This window comes from Mauremys mutica, chromosome 5 (genome assembly GCF_020497125.1).
Source record: "Mauremys mutica isolate MM-2020 ecotype Southern chromosome 5, ASM2049712v1, whole genome shotgun sequence".
Taxonomy (NCBI): Eukaryota; Metazoa; Chordata; order Testudines; family Geoemydidae; genus Mauremys; species Mauremys mutica.
The window spans coordinates 15,530,959-15,558,740 of record NC_059076.1 but is presented as its reverse complement, the minus strand read 5'-3'; the positions used below and the strand labels follow the sequence as shown (position 1 = coordinate 15,558,740).

The window sequence follows — 27,782 nt, the reverse complement described above, 5'->3', positions numbered from 1 at the left end:
ATGCATGAGGTTAAAGCAGCAAAGAGTCCTGTGGCACCTTATAGACTAACAGACGTATTGAAGCATGAGCTTCCGTGGGTGAATACCCACTTGTCGGATGCAGGACTCTTTGCTGCTTTTACAGATCCAGACTAACACAGCTCCCCCTCTGATACTTGACTACATGAGGTTGACTTTCACAAACCAGGTACTCTTTGGCTTTCATTCATACCCTGTTCACATGAAAGGGAACCTCCAAAAACATTAGCCCAGGGGTCTCCAATCTCCTTAATTGGGCCCTGCTTAGGAACAATGCATCTTTTAGGGGATTTCAATCTTTACATATGATTTAGTGATTTGATTAGCAAGCAGGGGCAGAGGGGATCTAGCGTTGGGAACGGATGGTGGCTTAATAAATTGAAATAACTAGCTGGGAGCTCAGAGCTGGCGGCTAGCCATTGTAATGGTTCTGTATTAATGGATTATTAATAATAATAAAAATATTCATGCATATTAACTACCAAGGTTGGAAGCTTAGCGTTACATTTCCTTGTGAAACGGAACCTCTGCCAGGCTGGTTAATGTTATTTTCCCCGGGAGAGCCCCAGGCACTCGTGGGGCGCTGGGTGCAGAGAGAACACAGCTCGCTCCTACTAATGATTACCTGGCTGCTGCTCGGCACGCAGGGCCAGTGACCCCCGGGCAGGCTGACCCCGCCTGGGCAGGGCCGCGGCGGGTTAGCCCCAGGCCAGGGTGTTATTTCCCTCCCACGCTCACAGCTGACTGCGCCTGACCCATCCACGGCCCATGTGAGCCACGGGATGGGGAATGGGAACTCCCCGCCCCGCCTCGCCTCCCCTCCCCTCCCGGGGTGAGTGAGCCCCGCACCACGGGATGGGGATCCCCTGCGGGTGCCTGACCCAGCGGCCATAAAAGCGGCCGCGGGGCGCTGCGGTGGCTCAGAGCTGAGCCGAGCCCAGATCCCAGCACCAGCCTCCGCCGCCAGCCCGGACCATGAGCCGCCCCGAGAGCTTCGCCCCCGGCGGCGCCCTGCTGCTGCTGCTGCTGCTGCTGCTAGCGGCCTGCGCCGCGCTGCGCCGGGGTGAGGGGCTCGCTGCGCCGGGGGGCCAGGACCGGGCTCGGGGAGTCTCGCTTCCCACTGGGGCTTGGAAGGACGGATCGGACCCAGGTGTCCGAGAGCCGGCCGGATGCGGGGAGGGTGGATCGGACCCAGGTGTCCGAGAGCCGGCTGGATGCGGGGAGTCCCGGGGGGATGGATGGGACCCAGGTGTCCGAGAGCCGGCCGGATGCGGGGAGTTCCGGGGGGATGGATCGGACCCAGGTGTCCGAGAGCCGGCCGGATGCGGGGAGTCCCGGGGGGATGGATCGGACCCAGGTATCCGAGAGCCGGCCGGATACGGGGAGTCCCGGGGGGATGGATGGGACCCAGGTGTCCGAGAGCCGCGGGATGCGGGGAGTCCCGGGGGGATGGATGGGACCCAGGTGTCCGAGAGCCGGCCGGATGCGGGGAGTCCCGGGGGGGATGGAAGGGACCCAGGTGTCCGAGAGCCGGCCGGATGCGGGGAGTGCCCGGGCCGGGGGCATGGACCGGACCCAGGGTGTGTCCCGGGCCGCCCCCCTGCAGAGGATCTGGCCGCCGGCAGGAGCTGAATCTTTCTCCCCCTCCCGGGCAGGTGCCCCCATGGCCGGCGAGCTGCGGTGCCACTGCCTGCAGACCGAGGCCGCGGTGATCCACCCTAAGCGCGTCGCCCACGTGGAGCTGATCCCCGAGGGGCCCCACTGCGGGGTGCCAGAAGTCATGTAAGTGTCGGGGCCTGCGCCCTCCCCCCCCCCCAGCCTGCGCCCCCCTCCCCGCCCCGCCAGCCCCGCGCTCACCCGCTCTCCCCTCTGCCTCCCCGCAGAGCCACCACGAAGCACGGCAAGAAAGTCTGTCTGGATCCCAACGCACCCTGGGTCCAGCTGATCGTCACCAGGATCCTGAACAGGTACCTGCCTGGGGGTGCTCCGGGTGCTCCCAGCAGGAGCCAGCTCTAATCTGGGCGCTGCCGGGTGTCGCAGGGGGTGTATCGATGTAATGAGCCGCCCCCGGGGGGTAAAAGGAAGATGGGACTTGCTTACAGCAAAAACAAACCCAAATCCCAGGCTTGGCTTCCTCGTTGAGTTAATAACCCAACCCGGTGCACTGGCTGGCAGCGGGACTGGGCTGGCCAAAGACTGTTCTTTACAGAAATGTTTCCCCTCCACTTGATAGACTGTTTGTCATCATTCAGAAATTGTCCTGCGAATTGATTCAAGCATCAGCACAAGTTACTAGTCAAAGCCTATTAAAAGGTGAGCTGGATTCACCCTAGGACTGTGCATGAGATTTCCAGCCTTTAAAAGTGGTGTGATGAGCATGCAACTTGGTATTGGCTACCCCAGGTGCTCCAAAGCCATGATATAGACACGCACGATTTTTCTCCACCCCTGGGCTGGCTGAAAAATATTAACAACATTTACAAAGCAATAGAAAGAAAAGTAAGAGCCTTACAGAGCCGCATGCAAATCAGGGCTTACTATTAATTTTCAGATATCTGATTAGTGTGACTTCTTGTGATTAAAGAGCCCATTCCAGCAACCTGGTGCTGGACCCAGTTCTGCAAACACTTACACCTCTATCTTCGTTACTAGCCTAATGAATAAAACTACAGGCATATTAGTCTGTGCATTGTAGAACTGGGTCCTAGATTGCTTTCTTTGATGCTACACTAACCCTATGTATTTCTGTTCTGTTCCAACACAAATGAAGGTAGTTTTAATGATGATTAGCATATCTCTATTGGTAGAAATTCATTTCCTAAAATTGACCTTATGTCTCTTGTAAATATAAAAAAAAAACAAATAACCTTTTAGTATCCAAGTGACTTGTCATCCATTCCAATTGGGTCCAGATTCTGCCACTCTTACTCATCCTGAGTAGTATCTCATTCCCCCAGAAATATCACTGAAGTCAGCTACAACTGGTTCGTGTTACCTATCTATTTCCCTTTGTCAGTCTGGCTGAGAGAACCTTTACCAAATAACGGACCCTATGACTTCAAGGGAGAAAGCCTGGCTCGGAAACACTCATTGTTCAAAGCAATATATAGCTGAGGGTTGTCAGTTATTTTGGAGTTCTCTGTTCACTTTTCAAAATACTAAGTGCTGAGATAACGCCATTCGTGGCAAAACTATTTTCCTTTAAAGCCAGTCTGGGTCTTATCACATTGCCTGCGTGCATAAGTGCTGATTTTAGCTCATTTCATTTTCCTTTCAGTACAACATCAAAAAAATCATGAAGAAAACCTCTGGATTTGCCTGCATTTTGTGAGCCAGGGACTGCAAGAAAATAATTCTATCTGTGAGACACACTGAATTTGTGCTCATCCTATTTATTAAATATTTGTGTGTAATACAGCAAAATTTTACTGTATTTATTTAAATATTACAGCATGCTTTGTAATTAAGGTGGCTACGTTAACTCCTCACTAAGAGAAAACAGAATCAGAAAGTAGGATTCACTGTGTGCTAGTAGCAAACGCTTTTACAAGCAGTCCTTTTGTGGACCACTTCAGAAGATGATCTTACGGACATTCTCATCTCAATACTCTGATGATGTCCACTCTTCGGTTATCTTTCTGCACACCATCAGGAAGAGCTCTGGACCACGGAAAAGAGTTTAGGAACCCCTGTATTCACGTATTTCATGAAGGCATCCGCTGTCTCCAGTGTAATACATGACAGCCCAGTGTTCAAAAGTAAGAGATGGATTTTTGTTTAGATTTTCATTTTTTGATATAGCAGCCAAGGGAAGACTTTGCATAGCTAATCCCCCAAACATCTGATCAGTTCTGTTCTGCACACACTCCTGACTGTGATGGGGAAAAGCTTTCCTAGCTAATGTAGCAGTGCTTCTCGAACTGGGGGGCCTGACCGAAAAGTGGGGGTCGCGAGCCTATTGTAGGGGGGTTGTAAGATCATAACAATGTCACTGGGGAAAGAGGAGCTGCGGGGGAGGGGGAGGTCCAGCAGCCATTGCTCTCTGGCTGCCCAGCTCTGAAGGCAGCGCTGCCAGCAGCAGCAGCACAGAAGTAAGGGTGGCAGTACCACACAGTGGCACTGCCTCCAGAGCTGGGCACCCAGCCAGCAGCTGCCAGCCACCCTGCTCGGAAGGCAGCACTGCCCCAGCAGCAGAGCCGCCGGAAGGGTGGCAATAGCATGAGTATACTGTACATATCCATGGGCGCAATTCGCTATCGCTTTTTCTGGGAGGTCGTCACAGCCCGAAATATTTTCAAAGAGGGGCCCAGCAAAAAGAAAAGTTTGAGAACCCCTGTAATATAGGAAAACTGTGAGGCCTGGTCTACACTAGGAGGTTATGTCGAATTTAGCAGCGTTAAATCGAATTAACCCTGCACCCGTCCACACAACGAAGCTATTTAGTTCGACATACAGGTCTCTTTAGTTCGATTTCTGTACTCCTCCCCGACGAGGGGAGTAGCGCTAAATTCGACATGGCCATGTCGAATTAGGCTAGGTGTGGATGGAATTCGACGTTAATGGCTCCGGGAGCTATCCCACAGTGCACCACTCTGTTGATGCTCTGGACAGCAGTCCGAGCTCGGATGCTCTGACCAGCCACACAGGAAATGCCCCGGGAAAATTTGAATTCCTTTTCCTGTCTGGCCAGTTTGAATCTCATTTCCTGTTTGGACATCCGGGCGAGCTCAGCAGCACTAGCAGCGATGCAGAGCTCTCCAGCAGAGGTGTCCATGCAATCTCAGAGTAGAAAGAGGGCCCCAGCATGGACTGACCGGGAAGTCTTGGATCTGATCGCTGTGTGGGGTGAGGAGTCTGTGCTTTCGGAGCTGCGCTCCAAAAAACAGAATGTGAAGACCTACGAGAAGGTCTCCAAAGCCATGACAGACAGAGGATACAGCCGGGATACAACGCAGTGCCGTGTGAAAATCAAGGACCTGAGACAAGGCTACCAAAAGATCAAAGTGGCAAACGGACGCTCCGGATCCCAGCCCCAGACATGCCACTTCTACGAGGCACTGCATTCCATTCTAGGTGTGGCCGCCACCACTACCCCACCACTGACCATGGACTCTGACGATGGGATAGTGTCGACGGCCGGTTCCTCGGAGATGTTCACGGACGGGGAAGATGAGGAGGATGAGGCAGTCGACAGCGCTTACAACGCTGATTTCCCTGACAGCCAGGATCTCTTCATCACCCTCACTGAGATCCCCTACCAACCCTCCCCAGCCGTTAACCCGGACCCTGAATCAGGGGAAGGATCAGTCGGTACGTGCTTTAAACATGTAAACATTTATTTTTAACAGAGCAGGAATATTAACTATTTGAAAAGAAGGTCAATATATATGGGGATTGAACAGAAATCCTCTTGGGAGATCTCCACAAAGCTCTCCTGGAGGTAATCGAAAAGCCTCCGCAGGAGGTTCCTGGGGAGAGCGGCCTTATTGGGTGCTCTGTTGTAGGCCACTTTTCCGCGCCAGGCTATCAGCAGGTACTCTGGGAGCATTGCCTCGAAGAGCATGGCGGCATAGGCCCCTGGTTTGTGCTGGCTTTCACGCAGCATGCGCTCTCTATCTCTGTCAGTGATCCTCCTCAGGGTGATCTCGCTCAGCGCATCCTGCTGTGAATTAGGGGAATTAGGGGAATGTTAGTATTGGGAATGCTTGACTGTTCCTTTACATAACAATAAGTGTCGGTTTACAGCCACGTGGTGGAGGCGGTAGAGGGGCAGCATACAGGGATCTTTCCCGGGGACAGCCACGAGGGGGTGGAACAGGGGCAGAGTTCATGCTTTCCGGATTGACGGCAGCAGGAGGACACTGCTATACATTAAGTTTTAAGCAGCCAAAAGTCTACGGCTTACCATGTGTGCCTGCTCCACGAATTCTGCTGTCCTGCCCCGCTTGTCTGATCTCCAGTGCAAGACCCCAGGCAATGAATGCGAAGGCCGACAATTCGAACTTGTCCTGAGTGCGCATGAGATAGGTGCTGTGCATGGTCTTGTTCACAGAGACAGACTAGACTATGTTCATTGTTCGCAAAAATGTATCTTTGTAAGGAATTCACTCCCTTTTTCCCATCACACAGCTGCGACTGTTTCCCGACCTGCCCCGGCATCCCCCTCACAGAGGCTGGCGCAGATTAGGCGGTGAAAGAAAAGGACTCGAGACGAGATGTTCTCTGAACTTATGGGCTGCTCCCGAGCCGAGGCGGCACAGCAGACCCAGTGGAGGGAGAACATGTCTCAGTTCCAGCGCTCACACAGTGAACGGGAGGACCAGCAGGCGACTCAAACGCTGCTTGGACTAATGAGGGAGCAAACGGACACGCTCCGGCGCCTTGTGGATGTTCTGCAGGACCGCAGGCAGGAGGACAGAGCCCCACTGCAGTGTATCTGTAACCGCCCTCCCCCGCCACAAAGTCCCATACCCCCCTCACCCAAAATACCAAGAAGGAGGGGCGCCAGGGGCCGTGAAAACTGTCACTCCACCCCTGCACAGTGCTCAGTTACAGGAAGGCTCTCATTCCCTAAATTTTGAGAAGTCCTTTCCTTCCTGCCTCACCCAAGCCCCCATCCCAGTTTCATCCCCTAGTCTAGGTGATAATAAAAAAGACTTTTCTATTAATTACTGTTTCTGTCATGTTCTTTTAGAGGAGACTGTGTTTCAAGGGGGAAGTGGGTTGGTAATTGGACAGGTCAGTCACCTTTACCAGGGTACAGACACGGGGGCAGGTTCAGCAGCAGGTCACACATACAGTGCAGTCTCTAGGCACCCTGGTCAGTCTGGGAGGTTGTTTTCACGTTCTGTTTTGGGGGTGCTATGTGACTTTGTGGCGGGGGAGGGTGGTTAGAGATCTTATGCAGCGGTCCTTATCCTGGATCACAGAGCCACGCAGCAGCTGATCTGTAACCGTCCTCCCTCGCCACAAAGTCACATAGCCCCCACACACAGAGTCCCGAGAAGGAGGGGTGGCAGGCTCCGTTGAAACAACCAGTCCGCCACCGCGCACCGCTCTAGGAGCAGGAGCCTGTCATTCCTCGAGTTTAGAAGCGGTCTTTGCAGCACTACCCACCCTACCCACCACAGTCTGCATCCCAGTTTTAACCCTTTACCGCGAAATCAGTACTAAAGAAAACGGTGTTGATTAACAAAGTTCCATGTATTTTATTTTTAAACATGTGTTGGAAGGGGGTGAACGGGGTGAACGGGGTATGTAACTGCAGAGGATAGTCAACATTAACTGGGTAAAGAAACGGGGACAGGTTCAGCTTCTCTGAAAACAAAATGAATAGTCACAGGTTACCCTGCTCCCTGAGGAACCTAGCTTTCAAAGCCTCCTGGATGCACAGTGCTTCCAGCTCGGCTCTTCTAATCACACGGCTGTCTGGCTGGGCATAATCAGCAGCCAGTCAATTTGCCTCAACCTCCCATCCCGCCATAAAGGTCTCCCCCTTGCTCTCACAAAGATTGTTGAGCACACAGCAAGCTGCAATAACAATGGGGATATTGGTTTCGCTAAGATCTGAGTGAGTCAGTAAGCTTCGCTGTCTCCCCTTGAGACGTCCGTAAGCACACTCCACCACCATTCTGCACTTGCTCAGCTGGTAGTTGAAGAGTTCTTTGTCACTGTCCATGGCGCCTGTATAGGGCTTCATGAGCCAGGGCATTAGCGGGTAGGCTGGGTCCCCGAGGATCACTGTAGGAATCTCCACATCCCCAACAGTTATTTTGTGGTCCGGGAAGAAAGTACCTTCCTGCAGGCGTCTAAACAGACCAGAGTTCCTGAAAACACGCACGTCATGAACCTTGCCCGGCCATCCAACGTTGATGTTGGTAAAACGTCCCCTATGGCCCACCAGTGCTTGCAGCACCATTGAAATGTAGCCTTTCAGTTAATATACTGGCTGGCCTGGTGGTCCGGTCCCAGGATAGGGATGTGAGTTCCATCTATAGCCCCACCGCAGTTTGGGAATCCCATCGTGGCAAAGCCATCTATGATGATCTGAACGTTTCCCAGGGTCACTACCTTTGAGAGCAGTAGCTCAATGATTGCGTTGGCAACTTGCATCACAGCAACCCCTACGGTAGATTTGCCCATGCCAAAGTGGTTTGCTACTGACCGGTAGCTGTCTGGCGTTGCAAGTTTCCAGAGGGCTATGGCCACTCGCTTCTGCACAGTCAGGGCTGCGGGTGTCCTTGCGCTTCAGGGCAGGGGACAGCAAGTCACACAGTTCAAGGAAAGTGCTCTTACGCATGCGAAAGTTTCGCAGCCACTGTGATTCATCCCAGACCTGCAGCACTATGCGGTCCCACCAGTCCGTGCTTGTTTCCCGGGCCCAGAATCGCCATTCCACAGCATGAACATGACCCATTGCCACCATGATGTCCACGGCGCGGGGTCCCATGCTTTGTGAGAGGTCTGTGCCACTCTCACACTTGATGTCCTCACCGCGCTGCCGGAGCCTCCTCGCCCAATTTCTCAGCATCTCACTGTGAAAAAGGTGGATGATAAGGTGCGAGGAGTTGACAAAGGCCATAACTGCAGCGATGATCGCAGCGGGCTCCATGCTTGCAGTGCTGTGGCGTCCGCGCTGTCACTCACCAGAAAAGTGTGCGAACTGATTGCCCACCGGCGGGACTGACGGTTGAATGACGACAGTTACCCAAAACCACCCTCGACACATTTTTTTCCCCCAGCAGGCATTGGGGGCTCTACCCAGAATTCCAATGGGCAGCGGGGACTGCGGGAACTGTGGGATAGCTGCCCACAGTGCACCGCTTCCAATGTCGACGCTTGCCCCATTAGTGTGGACTCACAAAGTCGAATTACTGTCCTTAGTGTGGATACACACGTTCGACTTTGTAAGGTCGGTTCCACAAATTCGAGTTAAGTAAAATCGAACTACGCTGGTAGTGTAGACATACCCTGAGAGAGGAGAAGCTTCATCCAGACTCCGGTGGGTGTTGGACAGAGCCCAAAGTGAACCCAGCAGTTGTTCTTTCCATCAGCTTCAAATTCACCCTCCCCAAGAGAAAAGCTCGTGTACTGAACTTGTTCATACAAGTGTATATTGCTTTTGTCTAATCTCCAATGCTCAAATCTTAAGGGAGCTGGTGTATATTGCTCCCTGCAACCTTAGACGTGTTACGTCATTTAGGTACGGCACAATGTCCATTTGTCTATGAAAAATGCTGTGCTGCTGATGAATGGTTCATTTATTATTATGGACCGAATTCTGTCTTTGGATTCCATGTGCACAATTTCCCCTGTCTTTGTTCATGTTTCTGCGTAGGGGGCGGGAAATCTACACTGAAATGAAGTGGAATCTAAACTAATATTATCAAGGCCAGCTGTTGCAATCCTTACTAGTCAAAACTGACATGGAGACGAGTAAGGGCTTTAGGATTTGGCCACAAATGACGAATCAGATCCCTTTCTCCGTGAGGACATAGTCATTAGGACTGTGACGCTGGAAAGCCAAGTATCGGCTCCAGCCAGGGCCGAGTCAGCTGAGAACTGACAAATGCAGATGGAAGCCAGACCAATAAGTTAAATGTATAAGAATGGTATAAATGCATTGTTAAATGTACATGAACATATTTGGTATTTAAACTTCATGAAAACTAATGGGATGCTACTTGCATTATTTTCACTTTGGTGTATCCTGTTATAATGGAGTGGCAAACATGTCCATTGTATATCTCCCCTTTCTAACTAAAAAACCCATCACATGAGAAAAAAACCTTGTGGAATGCAAATGAAGAACTTTAATAGGAAAGTGCTAATTCTCGCGCGTTTCAAAGCACGTGGTCATTGTGCGTGATCAGAGATCAAAGACTAAATGCATTCCTCTCTCTCTGCCAGCAAAGAAAGAGCCCATGTGGATAGCCAAACTGTCTGTTTGTTTTGCTGTGAGAAGAAGCTATAAGTACGGACACAAGGAAAAGTTCATCCTCTCTGGACTGTTTGTATTGTAATAGGGCAGAATAGCTGAATGAGAAGATGGAGATCCCCAGAGTTATCCTGGGTAGCCCCAAAAGACTTCTGAGAAAATGGCAGATCACTACATCTCTGCTCCAATTTGAAATTATAGCCTGTGACTCACCCGTACATATATTTGTAACCTCTCAATAACTCTCATCACCCTTTAGTTAACCTACTACAGAATTAGCTCCCTGCATTGGCTTTGGTGTGAGACTAGGATGCAACTCGAGCTGGATGAGTGACTGATCTCTTGGGACTGGTGTTATGTGAAATATTTTGTGATTTTGGGTGTAAGTGACCATTGATCACACAGCACGGCTTGCCTGGGTAGCAAGACAGACACTTCAATAAGGAGACTGTCTGTGACTCCATTCTAAGGCTGCTGTGGTACTTTGGGAGTTCACATTTAAACTGGGTTAGGGGAACCTAATTATAGAGCATACCACCACACTGGGGTGTCTGCCCTGCTTTTGCCAGTCTGCCCTGAGGCAGGCACTCACGGTTCTGAGTCACTCCAGACAGCATGACAAGGACGGCAGATGGTACAATTAAAAAACACAACACCACAATTTGAATGGCCATAATGCCATTTCTGAATCGCCTCTTCTTCCTGCCCTTGAATTCTTGCCTAGTTATATCACCTGATTTCCATCTGTAAACTCTGTAGGGCAAGGCCCCTATGTTGCCCACATTTTGTATTGTGTCTTGCATTTTAAGCACTAGACTATAACAGCGATGTTTACAAACTATGGAAGAAATCTATTCACCTTCTAAGAAGAATTCACCAAGTCAGATAATTTGCTCCCTTTTAAAAATTGCACCAGAGCATAAATATAACAAAAGATTGTTCCAGGCATGTTCTGGGGATTAAATGGACCTTTTGATTCTGGAATTTCCATTGTATGCGCCTAATAGGTTTATTTAGTTTTTTTTTAAATAAATAAATGTTTTCTAAAATGAACCTGGCCTTTATTTCCATTCATTAGCATATATTACATACCTTGGTCTTAAATTATGCATGCAATTAAATCCTGTGAATTTGCCCAAGGGCTCAGCTACACTGTCTAAATTTGCACTGGGATGGAGTTATGGGCCGGAGTGTTTAGATTGAACCTTGTATCAGCTCACTGGGAATTCTGCGCTCAGTGGTGGCTCGGTTGGGCTCTATGTTGCTTAAGTTCCATTTCAAGTGAAACAAAATGACTTGGGCAGTTGATACTTATCAGCAGCTAAATTCTTAGGAATATTCACCCCCTTGGGAAGCTAAATTTGGTTATAAGCATCAAAAAGAAATAACCTTCTGTCTCTGAAATAAATATTAAAAGTATCATTTGTAACCGCTCCATCTCAAAACATGTCCCCAGATTAAATTATGAGTTAGCATGACGATTTATCTTATATGGAATGGGGAAAAAAGAGAATTCTTGCATAAGTCAAAATAATTTCCAGCTCAAATCCTGATTGGATGAGCCTTTTCTTTAGAGAAGTAGGGGAAGGCACATTACAAGGTAGAGCCTCACTGTTCTTCAACTGAATGGATCACCTACATTGGAAAGGCACAGAGGGAACCTGGGTCTGGTCTTATTCAGTGGAGAGAGGGAGATAAAGGCCTGGGAAAGCCTGAATCCAAGGAAATTTAAGGTGAGTGAAACCACAGGTGGTCTAAGTGTGCTTTCAGTTTCACCAGTGGGGTACATCAAAGGGAGTGGAGTTCAGAAGTGAGATCAGAATCAGATCCCCGCTGTCTCAGAAGGCCCGGAAACTCACCTGCAATTCCAACTCTCCCACCTACGCCCCTGATTCCGTTCTCTCTGACGCAAACACTTCTAATGCTGCACCCAGATCAGCAGAGCAATACTTTCCCTCCCTGAGCTACAAATATTTTTTTCTCTTAATGAGTCTGACTCCTCCATATAAGCAAGGTTGTTAATAGAACTGGCTTTGGCCAGATCCAATCTGAATAAAGGAGGGGCAAACTCTGCTTACGCATCTCAGTCCTGGCATGCAACACCCCTGGCTCTTCAGCCTGACTCTCTCCTGAGCAAACCACCAGTTGTGCCAAATTACAGGGTGGTTTCATAAAGTGGGTCATGCAGCCTCCCAGGGCTTCTGACTTGAGGGGGTTGTTTTGCATTATGTAAAGTTCAATCGTTTTAGAATCCAATTAGCAGTGCCCATCGGATTGTCTCCTGAATCATTTGTTCATACACTCAGGGCAGCCAGACATTGGACGGTCCCAACAGGAACTGTGGCCTATAGACAAGCTATTCTAGCAGTCTGTGTTCATTACATCACTGGTTGGCAATGCCACGGTGTTCACTGTTCCGCTGTACTGTACATAGGTGTTTGACGCTAATGAATTAGGGGAACAGATTACGTAAAATCTTTGGAGCAGTCATTGTCTTCTTGTTGTGGGTTTATACACGACCTGGCACAATGGGGTGCTGGTCCATGATTGGGGTTCCTAGGCATTACCTCAATACAAATAATTAATATTTTTAGAAATCAATTTTATACAGTTGATTGTGTATGTCCACACTAAGCGCATTAAGTTGGCGAGTGCGTCCTCACTACCATGGCTAACATTGACTTATGGAGCGGTGCACTGTGGGTAGCTATCCCACAGTTCCCGCAGTCTCCGCCGCCCATTGGAATTCTGGGTTAAGCTCTCAATGCCTGATGGGGCAAAAACATTGTTGTGGGTGGTTTTGGGTACATTTAGTCAGTCACCCCTCCCTCCATGAAAGCAACGGCAGACAATTGTTTTGTGCCTTTTTTCCTGGGTTACCCATGCAGATGCCATACCACGGCAAGCATGGAGCCCGCTCAGCTCACTGTCACTGCTGCTGTTGTGGGCATGTCTACTGTGGGGGCTGCTGTGATCCAAGTAGCCAATGCAATCACTGATGCCCTGTTATCAAGGGTAGTGACTCTGGGAAATGTGCGGGCCGTCTTAGATTTTAGGTGCATCATATTCCTGTCCTTTGTCGCTGGTGAGGAAGTCTTGCAGCCGAACATTCCAGTCTGCTCGGCGCTGTAACACGCCATAGCACTTCTGTGGTTGACACATGTAACAGGTCCAGGGCTCTTGTTCTTTTGCCTTGGCCAAGGTATCTTGCCCTATCCGGACCTCCAAGCATTCGACACAGAAGCACCTTCAGCAGCTGGCATTGCTACACAGCAGCAGCTCCTTGCCTTTGCAGCAGACGGTGAAGTAGGACTGCTAACTGTCCTTGTTGGACATGTAGCTTGGTCGGGGGTTCTGGCAAAGTCTTCCCTGGCCAGCTCCTAGCAACCTCCAGGGCATGGTGTACGGCTCCACCGCTTCCGCTGCAACTCTGCTCTCCTGCAACTCTGCTCTCCTGCTCCCCAGCGACGAGCTCGGGGGATCCGTTCAGGTCCTCCTGGGTGCTGCTGGCAGCAGACGGTGCAGTAGATCTGCTAACCGTCCTTGTGCACTGCTTCTGCTACAACTCTGCTTTCCTGCTCCCCAGCGACCAGCTCAGGGGATCCGTTCATGAAGCCTGGACAGTAGTAAGGAGCAGTTCAACTATAGGCTGAGCAAGTGCAGAATGGTGGTAGAATGTGCCTTTGGAGGTTTAAAAGCTCGCTGGCGCTGTTGGTCAGACCTCAGCGCAACCAACATTCCCATTGTTATTGCTGCTTGCTGTGTTCTCCATAATACCTGTGAGAGTAAGGGGGAGACATTTATGGCGGGGTGGAAGGTTAAGCCAAATCACCTGGCGTCCGATTTTGAGCAGCCAGACACTAAGGCGATTAGAAGAGCACAGCAAGGTGCGCTGCACATCAGAGAGACTGTGAAAACCAGTTTCATGACTGGCCAGGCTTCAGTGTGACAGTTGTGTATGTTTCTCCTTGATCCAAACCTGCCCCCTTTGTTGATTTTAATTCCCTGTAAGCCAACCACCCTCCCCCCCTTTGAAATAAAGTAACTAGTGTTTTGAAACCAAGGATTCTTTCTTTATTAATTTAAAAAAATGAGCTAACGGATAAGATAGCCCAGGTGGAATCGAGGAGGAGGGAAGGACATGGCCACATTGCTTATTCTGGCCACACTAAAAATCAAACTGCTTGAATGACAGCCTTCTGCTGCTTGGGCCATCCTCTGGAGTGGAGTGGCTGGGTGCCCAGAGCCTCTTTTCCCCCACCACCACCACGTTCTTGGGCGTCTGGGTGAGGAGGCTATGGAACATGGGCAGCAGGATAGGCAGTTATACAGTGGATGCAGTGGGGGTCTGTGCTCTTGTTGGTTTTCCTGCAGCTCCAACAGATGCTTCATCATGTCCATTTGCTCCCCCATTAACCTCAGCATTGTGTCCTGCCTCCGCTCTTCGCACTCACTTAATTCTTTCCTGGCCTCTGCCACTGAAGGCCTCCATGCATTAAGCTGAGCCCTATCAGTGTGGGAGGGCTGCATGAGCTCGGAAAACATGTCATCACGAGTGTGGTTTTTTCACCTTCTAATCTGCGATAACCTCAAGGATGCAGATGATAGGGTCTATGATTCTGGGGGGACTGCATGGTCACCTGTACTGCTGAGCTCAACACGCTGACCAAACAGGAAATGAAATTCAAAAGTTCCCGGGGCTTTTTCTGAATACCTGGCTAGTGCATCGGAGTTCAAAGTGCTGTCCAGAGCAGTCACAATGGAGCACTCTGGGAAAGCTTCTGGAGGCCAATACCATTGATTTGCATCCACGCTACCCCAAATTCGACCCAGCAAGGTCAGTTTTAGCGCTACTCCCCTCGTTGGAGAGGAGTACAGAAGTTGATTTTAAGAGCCCTTTAGGTCGACGGAACGGGGTTGGTTGTGTGGACGCAGTCATTTTTAAATCGACCTAACCTGGCTAAATTCGACCTAACCCCGCAGTGTAGACGAGGGCTAAGACCCTCAGTGAAAGCAGTGGTCTAACCACCGCAAGGGAGAGAACACAATAGAGGGGGCTGCAATAAGCTGTGTGGCTGCAAACAACAGACTTTGCCGGCATCAGCTAAACGACACACATGCCATATCTCAGACTGAAGCCAGGAACTTTGACTTCAACACCACAAAGCCCCTGCCTCTGGTAGCTAAAGAAGAGCATTGGTCACCTGTGGTGTTCATCCTATGGATTAGGCCTTCTGGGGTTGCAGTCACGAGCGAGCGACATAGTTACACTCACTTGAGCAGGTCTGACATACAGATGGCATCAATACACACACAAACTTAGCCAATTAAATTGCAGAAATTAAAAGGGCACCTGATAGCCTCTTGGTGCCTAGATCACAAAGACCACCAGCAATATTGACTGTATCTGCAATAAAACTGAGGCTGGACTAGTCATGGAGACTGTCCTCTCATCCCTAGAGATGGTCTTTTGAGATCAGCAAAAGGAGAAGTGTGCAGAAGCTGACTTGATCACTGGATAAAGAGAGGGCTTGGGGCTACTGGGCTATCCATCCAGTTTTTAATTATTAAGATGGGTTTTTAGATGTTTGAGTAAATTTGGGAATAGACGGTTATGACAAATCGTGGCTTTTTGCTCTGTCTCCAGAGCCTGGGATGGCAGCTCTGTTAACGGTGGATAGGCCAGGATGAAAGCTTCCGACCGAGGCTGAAGTGCAGTGGCTGAGGAGAACTCTAGGAATAGAAGACTGGAGTAGATGCCTATCCACTATGCTGTTGGCGATGCCATTCAGCGCCACACCTGAAAAAAATAGAGCACTTTGGGCAAACTCTGCTGCCAACTGAAGTCAATGCTGGGTGCTAGGGGCTCACTCAGCCATTTTGAAAACCAAGTTACTTAATACAGGCAACTAAATATGTATTTAGGATCATAATTTTAGGCACCACTAAAAAAATCCATGGCCTGTATTCAAAGAGCTATGGCCACCTTTTCAACGGAGTTCATCACACGACAGCTCCTATTTGGAAAGTCTGGGCTCTCCCCTTGTGTTTAACGTGCCCATTCTCCAGTAGCTCTGGTGGATCCGGGGAGGGCAGAACTCTTTTGGAAATCTGACCATCTAAGTGAGAGCTGAGCAGTTTTGAAAATCCAGCCCAACGCTGCTTTTGGCTGTATTCTTCTAAGGATACCCGAAGTGTCCACTACAACGGCATTCACTTACTGGGAGCAGGGACAGGCCCTACCTTGTCCTGTGTCAAGGACGAACAAAGTTTGCACAGTCGCTTTCTGATGCCCTAAAAAAAACCAAGAAGAATGTCTTCATTCCCCATCCAGAGTGTGACAGCGACATGAAACAAATTGCTGGGAAGTGGAAAATGTGGCTTGCACATTTATCCTTCGACTACAACATTCATTTTGTGTCCTCTCTGTGTCATCATTTTGAGCAGTTGGCATGCTACCCCCCTACAAAGACGCATGCTTGTGCAGTTACTCATGTTCCTGCGGTCTTCCCTGTTTCAGACACTTCAGCATGTCCAAGCATGAAATCTGATCCATTGACCTTTGCTGTGCCAATTTTACCGATACAATAGATTAACGTATTCACTGCTGCTCACTGCTTTAATAGGCACTGAACCACTCAGTCACTCTCATATTTCACCATCCCCTGGCTGTGTAACCAAGCATATGCATACATTGAGGCTTCTAATTATATAGTGGAAGAGTCTAGCCATGAGCTAATCCCAGTTTTGGAATCTAGATGTTGGGCAGATAATTTTCTAGTGTCATGCAGCTCTCACCCTGGAAGGAGTTCACTCTTTCAGGATGAGCACTCAGTTGTGGTTTCTATTTAACTTTGTGGACAGTGTCTAACCCGAGGCGTGAACCTGTGTTACCTTGAGATGAGTGAGTCTCAAATGATTAGAAGGTTCCTTATCTGAAAACTCTTATTATTAATTATTAATCATTAGTATTATTATCATTGCGGTAGCACCTTGAAACCATAGTCAAGGGCCCCATTATGGTAGGTGCCATGGAAACATGGAGTAAATAATAAAAAGACCACCTTTCTGGCACCACAGAGCCCTCATGGGTTGGAATCCAGGCACTAAGTCAACAAGAGTTTTGCCATTTGCTTCAGTAGGGCAGGATTTCACCCCCTGATGTGTACACCCTGAAAATGTACACAAATGCCTTTGGAGTAGAAAACCCACAAGATCAAAACAGCAGGTGTGAGGGAAGCTGTGGGAAGGTCTGGGTATCTGCCTCCTGTGACAAATGGAAAGACAATAAATAAATGTAGGTGTCCATCATAAAAAAATGTTGTTGGTTCCTCTCAGATCCTGTTCCCCAATTCATAGTGAAGATTGTCTCCTCTTTCCACCCCTCTGGCCCCAGGACTGATCCTTTGCTAGGGCATGCAGAGGTGCCGTGACAGTCAGCTGTGAAGTGGACGGGTAACAAGAAGAGCCTGTCTGCGTTAAGTAGGTTGTCTTGCCATGTAGGAGCAGCACCACCCAGGGTATTTCATGAGGCTCCGGGAAGAGCTCCTCACCTTGCTCTGCTCTCAGGCAGCACAAAAAGCAGCACACAGTTAACAGGAAGGGGACGCATGTGCAGAACTCTTGTGTGATGGGGAAAGAGCACATATTGGGGGGGGCAGGGCGGAGAACGGAGCAGGTTAGTAGCACAAGTGAGAAGGGTTGGGAGAACCAAGGCAGAGTGGACTGGAGGAGAGAACAAGCCTGGCCTGGGAGAAGGAGACGGAGGACCCAGCTAGGGACGATCAGAGATGGGGAAATGGGCAGAAGGTGATGAGAAGCCGATATGGAGAGTGTGGAGACCAACGGGGATGGGAGAGGGACAGGCAGGGCTGGGATGATGTGTGTGAGACAGAACAGCAAGGGCAAGGGAAGCAGAGGAGGGGAACAGGAAGAATGAAGAGAAAGCAGGGAAAGAGGAGGAGACAGAAGCAAACAAGCTTCACAGCCAGGCAAGAGGTGAGTTCCCTCTAGAACAGGCCTGCACAACTCGTAAAGCGGCGAGGGCCACATTACTACAAAGTAAACAGCTGAGGGCCGAACTCCCCCCCCCCCGTGGAAACACCCCCCCCCCCCAGCACCTCCTGGCCTCCCGCCCCAGCGACGCCCAGCCCTGCAGAAACAAATCCTCCTTCCCCAGCACCCCAAATTAGCTGTGAGCCAACAAGGAAGGTTGGGGGTGGGGAGGTGATACTTTATTTTAAATCAACCAGGGGCTTCCAGCTGAAGAGGTGGCTGGGAGTCCTCAGGGGCAAATTAAAGGGCCCGGGGCTCCGGCGGCTGGGGGAACCCAGAGCTGTGCGGGGCTGGGGCAGGGATTTAAAGGGCCCAAAGCTCCTGCCACTGACGGGAGCTCCAGCCCTTTAAACCCTGGCCCCCCCCCCCGCCCGGCCGCTGGAGCCCTGGCTGTGATTTAAAGGGCTCTGGGCTGCCCGTGGCTGTGATTTAAAGGGCTCTGGGCTGCCTGAAGCCACGGGGAGCCCTGAGCCCTTTGAATCCCAGCTGCGGCCGGGATTGAAAGGGCTCTGGGCTGCCCGCAGAGCGTGTGCGGGGGATTTAGAATCCCTCCGTGGGCCGTATGTTGTGCAGGCCTGGGCTAGAAGAACTTATAGAAGTTTCAGAGCTGGAGAAGCACCGGGGGGCTGAGCCGCCTGAGCTAAGGCAAGAGAGCTGGACATGGGGTGGGAAGACAAAGGAGACACCCATGAGGGAGGGGATGTGGAGAGATCTCCTTTCTCTCTGCACTTGGCTTGGCTTTCCTTCCCCGCCCCCATTCCCTCACCCACTGCAATTGGAGAAGCTGCCTCACCTCTGCCTGCCTACAACTCCCTGGCAGGCTTCAGGCGCTCAGCCTCCTTTTGGCTGCCAGCCGTGCTGGGTAGTTGTGTAACGTGACTATTGCTGGCTCTGGCTCCAGGGGAATGTGCTCACTTTATTTTCTGAGTTGTGGTTAAATAATTGGTGTTTTCTTGGTGGCTAACTGCTCTGGATTCTGTGGTTACACACCATGATCGGACTTACTTGGAGTGATCTAGTTACTATTATTAGCTTGTTTCTTCCCTCTTTTCCTTTTCTCACCACTGGAATCATTTTGGCGTGTCTCCCACAAGGACGTTACGTTTGTTGCTTTGGGTTGGTTCACCACCTAGCTGCGAAACTGGGATGCCTTCTCCTCAGTTCGGTATGTTTGGGGGAGGACACAAAGCACAGGGCCTGCTCGTGTTCTGCCCAATCAGTGGGCCACACGTCCTCCTCAAAAGGGATGTCTGTGTTAAGTAGGACGTCTTGCCATGTAGGAGCAGCACCGCCCAGGGTATCTCATGAGGCTCTGGGGAAGAGCTCCTCACCTTGCTCTGCTATCAGGCTGCAAAATCACCTTATGCGCGATGCTGTTGGTATCCTGACTCCAGCCCATCTGGCTTAGTGTAGAGAACAGAGCTGTGGAGTCCTATCCCCAAACACTGCATCACTCCACTGTCCTGACTCTAAGATGAGCGATTTTGGGACCGTGCTCTAGAATCCCGTCGTACTTTTCTATACAAGGGATGGCACACGCCTGTCCTCACTAGCCAGGGAGAAGATATCAGGACCTTGCCAGCAACAATTCTTTTGAACGCCTCACAAGTGCTAAGCAGATTCATGTTTTGGCCAAAACTGGACAAAACGTGGTGAACAGATCTTAAAACAAAAAAAAGCGCCCCAACCTTTCCATCTCCAGCATCAGCTCCTTCATAGCACAAGCCTCATTGAAGAACATTATGCAGACACCTCTGCTTCCACTGACAGCTCCTTTAAAGCCTGCAGTGTAATCTCAGGCCTTTGTCTAATACCATTTCAAAGCACCAGTAGACCGTGCGCACTGTATTTGGCTCCTGGGCACAGAGAGGATGACGCTTATCATCAGACATTCCCTGTCTTGCTATTTCTAAATGGTTTCCACTGGGCCTGATTTTGACCCCATTCTGATGTGGGCCCGATGTGAAGGGCATGAGCGCTGTTGCCCAAATCTTGACCCCGATGCCCGGGCTGAGAAGCCGGGTGGATGTGCAGCCATGAAGGAAGAATTCTTCTCCCAGGCCAGCTGTGCTACCCAAACCCAGTGCCTGGAATATCCTCCGCAGCTCCTTTGCACTCTCTTCTGCAGGGATGGAGAAGGATCCATATAATAATGGATCCTTGGCCTCTGCCCATCACCCTGCCTGGCCACGCCTTCCCATCACCTGTGCTGCAACTCATGCCCAGGTGAGAATACTCTGGTTTGACCCCTCACACTCAGGCCCCCCCATCACATGGAAGAACCACATCACTAATTCTGCCTGGCAGGTCTCCACACCTGTGAAGGAATAGGGCTGGGATTCACCTTCAGAGCTTTTCGCAAAGTATTCCTGTTTCTCGTCCTCACTGCATTTTTCATGTGCCAGTGTTACCGTACGGTGAGTTTGTTATAGATCCCCACTGTGCCTGATCCACAGAGGATATGAGTCTGTTATTGCCTCCACCAGAGAACCTGGCTCTGAGGTGACAACCACCATATTGATTGACAAAACTGGTGTTGGACCTGGGATCTTCAGAGCTAAAAGCCATGAGCTACTGAGCCCCCTAGCTAGTCCTGTAGCAGACTCCTATCCTACGTAGAAGGGGCACGGCCTGGGGGGACCTGTAACACACACTCCCTAGTGGATTACACAAGCCCTACTAGTGTAAACATCCCCACATTGCAAATTCTTCTTTGCACATCAGCAAAATCTGCAATCTTATTGCTCCAACAGTCACGGAAAGTGAATGCAGAATGGGCATTAGCCTGGACGAAGGGAATTCAGTTCAAGCAAATATTTATCCGCCATTTTTGCACTTTAAGTACATCCCTAATTTCTCTGTCATTCAGTGTGCGGAAGGTGTTTTTACAAGGCCTCAAAACTAGTTCAGGGCAGATTTAACTTTCAGGCCAAGATTCAGGTCAATTCTTGGGCAAGTTAAACACTTTGGTCACAGGGTTAAGACATTCTGACGCGTCACAATTGTCCTTCTGCCTTGCATTATGGCAAATGGGTTTAGTTAGTTACAACACAGGAAAGTGAACTGGAAGTGACTGAGGAAATAGGCTCCTACTCCCTGAATAATATTGCTGAAGTTACATGTCTGTTGACAAGTCATGTTTGCTGATCAAGGAGATCTTCCTTCTAGATGTCATTAAGCAATTCCCAAGGGTGTCTTTTAGCTCCTTCATGCAATGGGTTGCTGCTGCCTCTTTCGTGAGTTAAGATTACCTCATTCCTGGAGGATGCCTGAAACTCAACTTCATCTTTAAAAAATAAATGTATCTTAAACAGAAGCTCTGATGAACTAATGCTGTATCATATTGGAATTCACCAAAAGGCAAGATAGTGACGCATTTTTTTTCAGGGTGAACCTTCAAGTAAGTAAGTGTCGGTTGACATAGTAGGAATGATTTTTCCTTTAAAAATGCACTCACATATTTTGTCCCACATGGGATGGGAACTGTCTAGCAAGGACTGTAACACATGTCAAAAGGGGTCTTGCCAACTTTCCATTCAGCTGCATGAGACTTTACAAAACTGTTGCTGGAAATACAGTTATTCCATTAAAAGCCGAAGTCCCATACTGCGCTCTGGCCTCACTGGGGAATATCCAATTGTCCAAGATTTGGAAGTAGCATGGGTATTTTCTTAAAAGTGACAGAATGTTTCATAATTCCAAGTAAAATTAGATTTTACTATAGGTGGCTTGGTTATGGTTTTGTTTGAACTTAAAGAGCATTTTTTCATATACTAGAGTTCTCAGCTACTCTTTTATCAAAAAATATATCACTTGCTAAATGCAGGCAATAAATAGTTTTGCTTGATGATATCTGTGATTTCAGATTTTAACAAACTATTGCACACATTTGGCAAGGTGGCAGAAAATTGATTGTACTTAAGAAAATACTGCTGAAGATTTCTGTGTGAAACCAGTGGAATTGGCGGTACCTAAAAGAGGTACTTATACTCCCCAGAGAACTTGTTACTGCTGTACGCTTTGCATGTCTATTATTAATTTATGACATACTTGTGTCACTAGACCTGCTATGGGACAAAAACTGCTGCTTACAGGATTTACAGTTCTGTTCCTGCTACAGGGCATAAATCATTCTATATGCCAAAATTCCCCCTCTGTGAGAAACATATAAGAAAGTGGGCTACCTTGCTCTACCAGCTGTGATTACTGTTGCCAGAACAGGCCCAAAATGTGTCATTCAAAAACTTTCATGAAATAAACTAAAAATAAAACCTGCTCCATTTAAACATCAATTGTTTCTCATTCTTTGTCCACCTAAAGCACCAACTGAAGTCAATGGTGAAACCCTGACCCCACTGATGTCTATGAGAGTCTTGCCACTGATTTCAAGGTCGCCAGGATTTTGCCCACTGGCCCATTCTGCTCCTACTGAACCCAAAGTGAGATTTGCTGTTAATTTTAATTGGACCTGGATTGAGTCCCAGAACAGACATGCTACTGATTTGCTATTTTGAAATGGGAGAAAAGATGGTCACACAGCCTCTTTGCTGCATGAAGAAAATTAAATTGAAAATGTTACCAAAGGAACGAACTTGACACATGTTGCCAGATATTATAAACTGGGTTGGCAGAAAGACCCACACAATTCCCAGAATTGCTCTAGCTTTGGAAGATGCAGCATTCCTGGGGATCTTCAGTGCACAGCTACTTGTGTGTAAAACTGTTCCCCGCAGTTTGGAATGTGTTGTCATTTTCAGGTGTTTCTGTAATTTGCCCATAAGGTTGCAGAGCAAGAAACATTTAGGGCTGCCATAGCTGTCAGCTGAGATAGACATCTCACTCCCTGGTCAACTACATTTTAGGCATTAGTGTAATCTAAATAAATAAGGTTATGTTAATGACGTGGGATGAATGATTTCCCCCCTCTGACTATGTGCTTTCAGTCATTTGCAATAAACCAGATATGGAGTTTTAGCTTCCATAGAGAACAGTGAAATCTGAGCTCCTCATCAGATGAGGAGGAAGAAGACCCCTGGATTAATTTAACAGCTAACCGTGCTTGCTGTGCCAATAAGTACATGATCTCCCAAATGTCGCTATACTGTTTACATTCTTAGCTTCCCCTTTCTGTAAAAATTTTGCAATTATGGAGAGCGTGAGCCTGCAGATGTAAAAATCCCTGCAGAGTCATCTTAAAATACAGGGCCCATACTGCTTCCTATCAAATCATGCTGATGGTTCAGACTGATTGTGCGAATGCTGCCGTCGAGTGTTAGAATAAGTGAACTTATTTCATAGAGGGAGCGTTAGAGGCCTAATAAAAACCTATGCCACCGAATGGAGCAGCAATGGGCACTAAGATCCCAGGAACTAGCCAGGGCTGCCCAGAGGATTCAGGGGGCCTGGGATCTTCGGCCACATGAAGCCCCCACCACTGAATTGCCACCGAAGACCCAGCACTTCAGCGGCGGGTCACGAGGTGGAAGGACCCCCGCTGTGGGTCTTCGGAGCACTTCGGCAGTGGGACCCGGGGTGGAAGGAGCCCCCCGCCATGGGTCTTCGGGGCACTTCGGTGGCGGGTCACGAGGTGGAAGGACCCCCCCACCGCCGAATTGCCACCGAAGACCTGGAGCAGAAGAAGCTCCGTGGGGCCCGGGCCCCGCGAGAGTTTTCCGGGGCCCCCGGAGCAAGTGAAGGACCCTGCTCTGGGGTCCCGAAAAACTCTCATGGGGGCCTCTGTGGGGCCCGGGGCCTGGGGCAAATTGCCCCTCTTGCCCCCCCCCCCGGGCGGCCCTGGTACATTAAACACGAGAGACTAATCTGCCCCCCGCTACACCTGTTCACCCAGACTGGCTTCGCTATAACCAAGGGCAAAATTTGATACATGGCATCATCACCTTTAGCTGATGCGTCCAGGCCAAACCCTACGTGCACTGTGCGGGTCTGCCCCTGCCTTCATTACACAAGGGCACAGGGTCTGCCTCCTGCAGTGCCCGGCAGCCTACTTGGTTGTCATTACATATTGATCCAGGAGTAAAATGACTTGAGTAGGAGGAAATACTTCTCCCAGCTGAGCCCAGAGCTCTCCCCACCCCCACCAGATCACTGCTACTCCGCTCGGGGCTGATACCGATTTTGGAATTGAAGGAGTTCGAAGGACACAAACTCCAGCAGGATTCTGGGCCCAACTATGTCGTCATCACCCCCCCCCCAAGCTGAGCAATCACAGCACTGTGCATATTTCAGCCCCCCCCCCAGGTTGCAGGCTGCTCCCAGTTCCCTTCCCCACCCCAGGGCCGCCCAGAGGATTCCGGGGGCCTGGGGTCTTTGGCAGCTGGGGGCCCTTCCGTTCCGGGACCCACCGCAGAAGTGCCCCGAAGACCGAGCTGAACTTCGGCGGCGGGTCCCACTTCGGCGGTAATTCACCGGCGGGGGGTCCTTCTGCCCCGGAGTGGAAGGACCCCCCGCCAGCGAAGACCGGGAGCAGAAGAAGCTCCTGGGCCCGGCTCCGCAAGAGTTTTCCGGGCCCCCCCGAGCATGTGAAGGACCCCGCTCCAGGGGCCCCGAATAACTCTCGTGGGGGCCCCTGTGGGGCCCGGGGCCTGGGGCAAATTGCCCCTTTTGCCCCCCCTCTGGGCGGCCCAGTTCCCTTCCCCCCCCCAGGGCGATTCACAGGCTAGGACGGGGGTGGCCGAACTGTCTGACCCTTCGAGCCACATGTGACAAGCTTCAGCAGTTCCAGAGCCGGTGGCACCTGCCGGGGCTCCGGGCTCGGTCCTGCCCTGGGGAAGCCCCCAACCCCCCTCCCCGCTGGGCACAAGCCAGAGGTGATGGGGGCACACGGGGGTCACATGCCCCCCCAGACTTTTGCCAGGGTTTGCGGGCCCTGCTCGGTCACACGGTGCCACCAGGCTCCCTCCCGTCAGGGCAGCTGCGGGAAGCGGCAAGCCGGGAGCTGCGGCCTGGGAAGAGGCAGCAGGAGCAGCTGGGAGCTGCGGGGAGCCGCTGCCTTTGCTGCTGCCGCTCCGCGTGGAGCTAAAGCGGCGCCCGGTCCCCGCAGCGTCCCGCTGTTCCCCACTGGCCGCGAACGCCTGGGAGCGGCGGGGAGCGGCCCCGAGCCCGGGTAAGGCGGCAGGGGAGCCCGGGGGCAGGACTCCCGCTGCCGGGATGGGGACAAACCTGTCAATTGCCCCGGCCCCCAGCGGGCCCCGGTTCTCGCTGCCAGCAGCCCCTGGCCCACCCCACGGCAGGGAACTGGGGGGTGTCAGCCCCTGTGCCCCGCCCCGGGCTACGAGACCACGTGAAGCTGAAACCCACCAGCGGCCTCCTCCTCCCCCGGCTCCGCGCGCTGCGCTCGGCCGGCCCGTGGGGCCCCGGCGGGCTCCGCTCTGCTGCGGCGGGGCGCGGCCCGGCTGAGCGGCCGGGAGCTGCGGCCGCAGCGCTCGGGGCGCCCTGGCGGCGCCGGGCGGGATTTCCTGGCGCGGGTCCCAGCTGAAGCGGGTTTCTCCGGCCGCTCCGCCCCCTCTGCCCCGGGGATTTCCCGGCCGGGTCCCCGCGGGGATAAAAGCGGCCGCGGGGCGCTGCGGTGGCTCAGAGCTGAGCCGAGCCCAGATCCCAGCACCAGCCTCCGCCGCCAGCCCGGACCATGAGCCACCCCGAGAGCTTCGCCCCCGGCAGCGCTCTGCTGCTGCTGCTGCTAGCGGCCTGCGCCGCGCTGTGCCGGGGTGAGGGGCTCGCTGCGCCGGGGGGCCCCGGGGCCGGGCTGGGGGAGTCTCGCTTCCCACTGGAGCTTGGAAGGACGGATTGGACCCAGGTGTCCGAGAGCCACTGGATGCGGGGAGTCCCAGGCGGGATGGATGGGACCCAGGTGTCCGAGAGCCGGGCGGATGGGGGGAGTCCCGGGGGGACCCAGGTGTCCGAGATCCGGCCGGATGCGGGGAGTCCCGGTGGGGATGGAGGGGACCCGGGAGTCCGAGAGCCGGCCAGATGCGGGGAGTCCCGGGGGGGGGGGATGGATCGGACCCAGGTGTCCGAGAGCCGGCCGGATGCGGGGAGTCCCGGGCGGGATGGATGGGACCCAGGTGTCCGAGAGCCGGCCGGATGCGGGGAGTGCCTGGGTCGGGGGCATGGACCGGACCTAGGGTGTGTCCCGGGCCGCCCCCCTGCAGAGGATCTGGCCGTCGGCAGGAGCTGAGTCTTTCTCCCCCTCCCGGGCAGGTGCCCCCATGGCCGGCGAGCTGCGGTGCCACTGCCTGCAGACCGAGGCCGCGGTGATCCACCCCAAGCGCGTCGCCCACGTGGAGCTGATCCCCGAGGGGCCCCACTGCGGGGTGCCAGAAGTCATGTAAGTGTCGGGGGCCTGCGCCCTCCCCCCCCAGCCTGCGCCCCCCTCCCCGCCCCGCCAGCCCCGCGCTCATCCGCTCTCCCCTCTGCCTCCCCGCAGAGCCACCACGAAGCACGGCAAGAAAGTCTGTCTGGATCCCTCCGCGCCCTGGGTCCAGCTGATCGTCACCAGGATCCTGAACAGGTACCTGCCTGGGGGTGTCGCTCTCCCTGTTGTGCCAGCGGCCGGTGTCTGCACCCTTCGCCATGACCCCGGGCTGCTACCTGGGGCTGGCGGGGTCCCTGGCACTAAACGCCATGGATGAGCTGTATCAGCACTGCCGCTATTCCCCGGGACACACACAGCTCCCAGGAGGGCAGCCGGAGGCGAGGGCACAGGGAATGCAAGCGGGGAGCCTGTGGAGGGGAAAGGCACGAGCAGAAATGAGTCCAGGTGAGGTCTTTCCGGATGTCACTTGTAACCCGTCTTCTGTTGTCTGACTGTTGCAGTAAATCTAACAAGCTGTGAGGGGAGCAGAGGAAATGAACAAGGCACCACAACAGAAACTACCTGTGTGTGAGAGAGAATGGGAACCTGAGGCTGGACAGCTCGCCATGCTGAACTCTCTTCTTTTGAGGGTCTGAGAGACCAGCCTGCTCCATTCAACTTCAACCTGTTCCACTGAGTTATTGCAACCTGTGCTTATTTATGTATTTATTAATACATCTCTGTAGAGCTCTGCAACAGCTAGGTATTGTGTTAAGCCCTTTAGATCTTCCTGATCACCTGAAGGGATAATGCTGCAGCAGTGGCTCAAGAAATGGCTTGTTGTTAATCTAGTGCACATTCCAACTAGCCCATCCCCTCAGCTCCTCTGAGCAGCTCAAAATGGACAGTACGGTGAAGCTGTGCCTTTCACATTGTGGATGTGCAGGATGCCTGCTGGCTTGTGAATAACCAGAGCTTCAGATTCTGGAGCTGCCAAGCATTTAGCCTCTGAGCCCACAAATATGGAGGATTCCAAAGTGAAATCCAATTAGAAGAAGCACAGTAACTTGCTACAGTCCTGAAATGTGCTGCCAAGGCACATGTCCCTGGGACACACAATCATTTGCTTGGTTGGGTGAAACAGACTAGCAGCTGCTCTCCTTTCACAGAAAAGCAATCTTTATGAAAATGTGGCTTCCAGTCACTAGCTGAAGTTTATGCAAACTCTTTAGGGTTGTTTTGATGTGTTAAATTATTTCTATGCAATTTAAATATTTGGTATTTATGCTGAAGCTTTAAGAACAGTAAGGTTCTGAACACCCTTGGACATTTTATGTCTGCATTGTATGACATACTGTCATGTTCTGTGTAGAAGTGGTATTACAAATTGTACTGTACTAAAATGCAGTAATTGTGAGACTGGCGGGAGTTACACGTGAAATAAATATTTTCTGATTAAAA

The 27,782-nt window shown here is 51.4% G+C and overlaps 1 protein-coding gene across 3 annotated transcripts; it reads left to right on the top strand.

Annotated features, from left to right (window-relative positions):
* Positions 1–778: 778 nt before the first annotated feature.
* Positions 779–27,782, top strand: LOC123370738 (growth-regulated alpha protein-like). Of its 3 annotated transcripts, none has more exons than XM_045017498.1 (4): positions 779–850; positions 1,674–1,800; positions 1,902–1,985; positions 26,843–27,782. In XM_045017498.1, exons 1-4 carry the CDS (start codon positions 808–810, stop codon positions 26,859–26,861), a joined length of 273 nt encoding a protein of 90 aa, XP_044873433.1. In that variant the 5' UTR covers positions 779–807; the 3' UTR covers positions 26,862–27,782. The 3 variants fall into 3 exon arrangements, with proteins under 3 accessions (XP_044873433.1, XP_044873431.1, XP_044873432.1); XM_045017496.1 differs by lacking the exon at positions 779–850 and adding an exon at positions 859–1,081; XM_045017497.1 differs by lacking the exons at positions 779–850; positions 1,674–1,800; positions 1,902–1,985 and adding exons at positions 25,592–25,734; positions 26,228–26,354; positions 26,454–26,537.

Bases quoted from the DNA above. Each gene is read 5' to 3' on its own strand.
- LOC123370738 (XM_045017496.1), top strand. From the start codon at position 994: ATGAGCCGCCCCGAGAGCTTCGCCCCCGGCGGCGCCCTGCTGCTGCTG. The intron at 1,082-1,673 runs GTGAGGGGCTCG...CCTCCCGGGCAG, and splicing joins CTGCGCCGCGCTGCGCCGGG to GTGCCCCCATGGCCGGCGAG. The intron at 1,801-1,901 runs GTAAGTGTCGGG...GCCTCCCCGCAG, and splicing joins TGCGGGGTGCCAGAAGTCAT to AGCCACCACGAAGCACGGCA.